The sequence below is a fragment of the Condylura cristata genome, unplaced genomic scaffold (genome assembly GCF_000260355.1).
Source record: "Condylura cristata isolate star-nosed mole 26May11 unplaced genomic scaffold, ConCri1.0 scaffold00001, whole genome shotgun sequence".
Lineage (NCBI taxonomy): Eukaryota > Metazoa > Chordata > Mammalia > Eulipotyphla > Talpidae > Condylura > Condylura cristata.
Window position 1 is genome coordinate 51026818 of NW_004567102.1, and position 5548 is coordinate 51032365.

The window sequence follows — 5548 nt, forward strand, 5'->3', positions numbered from 1 at the left end:
TTCATCTATCTGCCTGTTCTGCTCCCCACTCTGTCTCTGGTGAATCCTCTCACTGCCCCTGCACCTCAGGCCTGTACCCCAGCTCTGTATGCATAAGTAAATAAATCTTTAAAAAAAATTATTCTTACTATTATATGGAGAATGGACTGTAGTGGACAAGAAATGGAAGTGAAAGTATCAGCTAAGAGGGTTCTCAATGAGTGCAGATAAGAGATGAGGATGGCCTGGCTATGTATATTGTCAGTGTACACACAGAAATGACAATTTAACATAAATTTATGGAAGCAGGGCTGGCAGTACTTGATGAATTTAAAAAAGGGTGGGTAAGGGAATGTGGGAGTGGGTAAATAAAAGAAGAATTGAAAGAAATTAAAAGACAACAAGATTTGTGACTTGCACAAATACATGGATAGAGTTGGCTTTTACTGTAAAAACACAAACAAGCAAAGAAAAACACGGTAGAGTTTGGATTTGCAAGGCAAATAACTTGCTGAACCAAGTCCTGAGAAATAAAGTCTCTCAACAGTGACATTCTGTTACTATTCTAAGTAAGTGCTTTTAGAACTACATGATTACATATTTACAGAATTCTAGTTATCGTCTTCAAAAAGCTCTAGTAAGTACACTCATGATAAAGACTCACCCCTCTAACTACTTTTTTAAGTTGACAAGACATTATAAATCTAGCCAAATTGATCTACAGAAATGTTTTTTAGAAGTTAGATACATTAAAATTGAAATTAGACAAATGACAGAGAAGGTATGCTAGAAAGAAATTCATAGGAAAAATAATTTTTGTACCCTACGTATAAATAGTTCAGAGAAAAAAGCCTAATGTAAAAAACCTAATTTTCTCCAAACTAAAATTAATCCATATTTAAAGTTATTTAAAATAAGGAATTACTCCATAATTCATTCTGATAAGTAGTTCATGTGATTTAGAAAGCCACTTTTTCAGCTAAATAGGATCTTTTAGTTAGCACTTTTTCTGCTCTGCCCTGTTTGATGGGGAAAAGAAAAGAAATGTGTATGGAGCTCATATTATATGTCAAGTAACTTAACAATTATAAAAAGAAACTTACGTAGAATGAGCTTGCGTTTCTTCTGTTCTGAGTGAAGAAAGCTACTCAGGTAGAAAACCACAGGTAGAAAGAGAATGAACAGGGAAACAGCAATAACAGGCACTGTGTCACTGCAGGGGACCGAACAGTTGAAAGTTCGACTCCAAAGTTTTCGAGTGATGTTCATCTGGAATAACAACAAAATAATACCGCAGTATTTTATAGTTAAGTTGTCTTCAAATAAGGAAAACTATTTTGCTAATAACTTAAGAGGCAAGCAAAATTCCGATGAAATATACAATCTTAAAGGAAGAATTCATTGATAGTTGAGGGTAATTTCTTCTTCCAGGGAAATCAACGAGTTCACAATTAGTTGTACAAATTTATATCCATATAGAAATTTCATATTCTATTTTTATTATGATCTTACTTATTTTTTGCATATAAGAACTGGGGTACAGGTCAGAGATATAGAGGGTGGTTGAGAGGATGCATCAGAGACAGAGTTGGGAGCTGAACAGGCAGATCTACTGAAATATACTGTTAAGAGGAACAGGAGGCAAAAATGGGAGAGGTCCGCTGCACCATGTGGTCAGCTTCTGCCCAGGGATTAAACTCAGGTGAGCCTTCACAGTGGTAGGGCTGACACTTTAACCCCTAGGCAGCCAGGGAGAACCCCAAAATTTCATATTCTAAATTCATAGCACTGTTCAAAGAATGTTCACCTTTCACAGATTTGAAACAGAGAACTTATCAATATGATATAGTTAGATTCTGTTTCATTCATTAAAAATTTTTTAAAGGGTAATTTTATGAGGTGATATATTATAAATCATTAACTTGACTGTAGGGATCTTTTTACAATGCATGCATACATCAAATCACCGCAATATACATTTTAAATATATCACAAGTTCATTTTTCAATTATACTTCAATAAAACTGGGGGGACGGTCATAAAACGAATTATGTTTTCATATATAACATCACTGAAATTGTTGCAATGTTTTAGAACAGAAATAAATCAATTTTAAAGGATTTCTGGTCAAGAAGTATTATGAAATGCTGAACATCTTATCTGAGATATTATGAAAGATTAACACTTGTGAAAAATTTTTTAAGAGCATAATATCTAAGAGGTCAGAATACTTTATTGGACAATATTAATATTTATCAACATACAATGAAAACATACAGTTAGGGGCTGTAGTTCTTCACTTTCACTGAGCTCATGATTTTAGAAGAACAAGCTGAGTGATGTAATAAAACCATCAAATTTAATACAGAAAGCTTTCTTGCCTTCATTTTAATTGAGACATGGTTTGCAAATGGTGCACTGTATGTTTAAGTTTTGCTTACTGCAAGAAGAATGTTCTAAAATAGTCAGGTTGATTTCTTGTGTAATCCGACTTAACTCACAGAAGCATATTTATTTTTCTTCATTCTTTTATTTTGTATACATTTAGTGTTTATCAAGAGCCTACTAGAAACCAGGTACTTACTCTAGATATTACAAATCAAGCAGTAAAAAGAAATATCCCCATACTGCCTCCATTTTACTATCCTGAAGACTACAGATCTGCTATACTTCTCTCTGAGCTGCTATGCTAATTCACACTAATCATACTCAGCCATTAAGTTAATCAATTTTTACCTCAACTTCTCTACTGCTAGTCCATAATTTCTCCATTTCCTTAATGCCTCAGTATACAGCCATCATATTCCTTTAAAAAGGCACGATTGCCATCTAGTGATGCCCCATGTAAAGGCATGCTATGCTGTAGAGAAAAAAGCCTTTCTGGCCAATTTATTCATTATAGGTTCTGCTATATGCCAGGAACTAGGTACTGAGCAGTGAACAAAAGAAGATATAAGGTCTTTGTCTTTATTTGTCTTCTATTTGAATGAAAAAAGAAATACCAAAAGTAAGTAGATAAAATTTTCAGATAGAAATGGATATAAATAAAGCAATGGGATAGGAAGTAACTGAGGAATGCCTTCAGAAACACATTATCAAACCCAAGAACCTTCTTGAATTAGCAATAAGTGTACCAGAAATCTAAATGTAAATGAGTAACAAGTTCAAAGTAACCTCTGAAAATGACACACATTATCAAATTAAAAACCAAAACATACCAAATTATTAATTATTGACTCACTTATAAAGTACCTACCTGGTTAATTTCCATTTAAAAACTATTTTATAGATCAGAATATTCTAAAAATGTGTTACCTTATAAGTAGTTATTTTTGGTTGAAAACAGCATCTACAGATTTCAGTAAATCTCTATAGGGGGATAATACTATTGATATATCATTTCAGAAGCTAAGTACTTACTGCATCTTCCACATCAATGCATAAATGTGTTCCAGATTCAGCCTTATTCTCAAGTTCGTTCATTTTTTGCATTTCATTGTACAGACTACTCAGAGTTTTGTATGAGTCACGACAGTTTTTGCATACTTCTGAGTAATTCCTTAACTGTATACTCCCCTAGGCAAAAATAATACACACAATAAACATCATCTCTTTATTGTAAACTTTGTCCTCCGAAAAGTACAGAAAATATTGTAGCATGTTAAAGTACTAAGTTGCAATGTTAGGTAATTGACTAAAATCATAGAAGTTCCAAAATTATAAGACCTATTCATATGTATAGATATCAATTATTAATACAATAAAACTGGAAATATTTATTACTCATTTGTATAAAGCAACATTTAGTTCTAAGTATCATTTGAAATACCTGAAGGTTATTTTCAAAGCAGGTCAAGGTCTGATTAAATAGACTGAGGAAGTACACTGTGTTATTTGATAGTTCTTCACTTGTGTTCACTAAACAATCTGTCAAAAAAACAAAAAAGTATATTAATATACTTCAAGTATACATGATCTGTATCTCTCAAGTTCTATCTCCTATTTAACATTATAGCAATTCTTTTTTTTTAAGATTTATTTTATTTATTTATGCATACAAGAACTCCAGTATAGGCCAGAGGTACAGAAGAGTGAGAGGATTCACCAGAGACAGTGGGGAGCAGAACAGGCCGCCTGACTGAAATATACTGCTGAGGGAAGCAGCAGGTAACACAGGAGGTTTGCTGTGCCATGTGGGTCACTCCCTGGCCAGGGATCAAACTGGTGCCATAGTGGTTGGCATTAGCTTGATAGCTCTGAGACTTAATCCTTGTGCCATCAGGGAGGCCCTATAGCAGTTCCTTTTTCAAACAAACATGAAATGTTCAATGTAAGAGAATTTTCCAAACACACGAAGCTTTAAAAAATTGTTGTCATAACCAATTTCATTAAAATAATCATATAATCTCATTTTATAAAAAAAAGAACCAGAAAAGTTAAACTGAGTTGATTGTGTAAGATGCTAATCACGAACAGCATTTTTCAAATGCTCCCTTTAATAGGGGTGCTCTTAGTGCTTTTTAATCCCACATTAATTTTATCTAAGTTCATATGCTTTTTAAAAACATTTTTGGTGTCAAATTTAGTGCTCTTCCATCTTCACTAGTGGGTAATTTATTCTATCAAACAGGATGACTATTTTTAATTTGTTCTTTTTAATTTACCATGAATTGGAAGACCAGAGAAACAAGTTTGGGAGAGTTTTGCCTAAAATAATAAAGGGGGTTTCAAGAGAAGTCTGGAAATAGAATTTCTTTATAAATAAACTTTTTAAAATCTTACATAAATGATGTTCCTCTGTAACTTGCTACTCTTGCTTAGGATTAGCTCAAGTTTATCCTTTTGTTTTCTATGCATGAAACAGTATACTTCACCTTTTCTCCCTTCTTGGGTGAACCTATTTTGTTTTCTGTTTCAGATAATTTATTAATTAGTGTAAACCCTAATACAGGGCTTCCTTGGTGGCCTAGGAGCTAAGTCTCAGAGCTACCATCACTAGGGCCTGAGTTTGATCCCAGCCTGGGAGCTAACCTGGGCAGCAGACCTCTCCTGTCTTATCCATTGCTCCCCTCAGCAGTCCATTTGAATAGATCTGCCTGTTCAGCTCCCCACTCTGTCTCTGGTGAATCTTCTCACATACACTTAACCCGCACCTCAGCCCTCCACCCCAGTTCTTCAACACAGAGATAAAACAAACAAAAAACACAATGCACCAATATGACTTTGTGCATTTAGAGGGAAACTGCTTCCTGGTTAACTGGAAAATTGTGTGATAGAAGGCTTCCGGAAGACTCATTCTCAGCTGCTTTCTAGTAAAACATTTTTTTATATTTATATAATACTTATTTTTACATCATTTTGTACTTTTTTTTTCATTTCAATTGTAATGTCCATGGGTTTCCCATCACCGAGTCACCCATGTGCCATCACCATGGTCCCGTGCACTTCCTTCCCTCCTCCCCATTTTTGATCCTATTCCCCACAAAATGTCTCTGGTATATGGCTGTTCATTATTCTTATTATTTTCTCGCCTGGTCCATTATAATTATACTCCTGCTATGAGCAAAAC

At 34.2% G+C, this 5548-nt stretch overlaps 1 protein-coding gene across 1 annotated transcript in view; it reads right to left on the bottom strand.

The window, feature by feature from the left end:
* Positions 1-5548, bottom strand: part of OSTM1 (osteopetrosis associated transmembrane protein 1) — an 18020-nt gene that overhangs the window by 4935 nt on the left and 7537 nt on the right. The window contains exons 2-4 of the mRNA XM_012732338.1: positions 3809-3906; positions 3400-3555; positions 1083-1248 (exon numbers count right to left, since the gene is read on the bottom strand). Coding sequence (XP_012587792.1) covers positions 1083-1248; positions 3400-3555; positions 3809-3906 — 420 coding nt within the window. The remainder of the gene's footprint in view (positions 1-1082; positions 1249-3399; positions 3556-3808; positions 3907-5548) is intronic.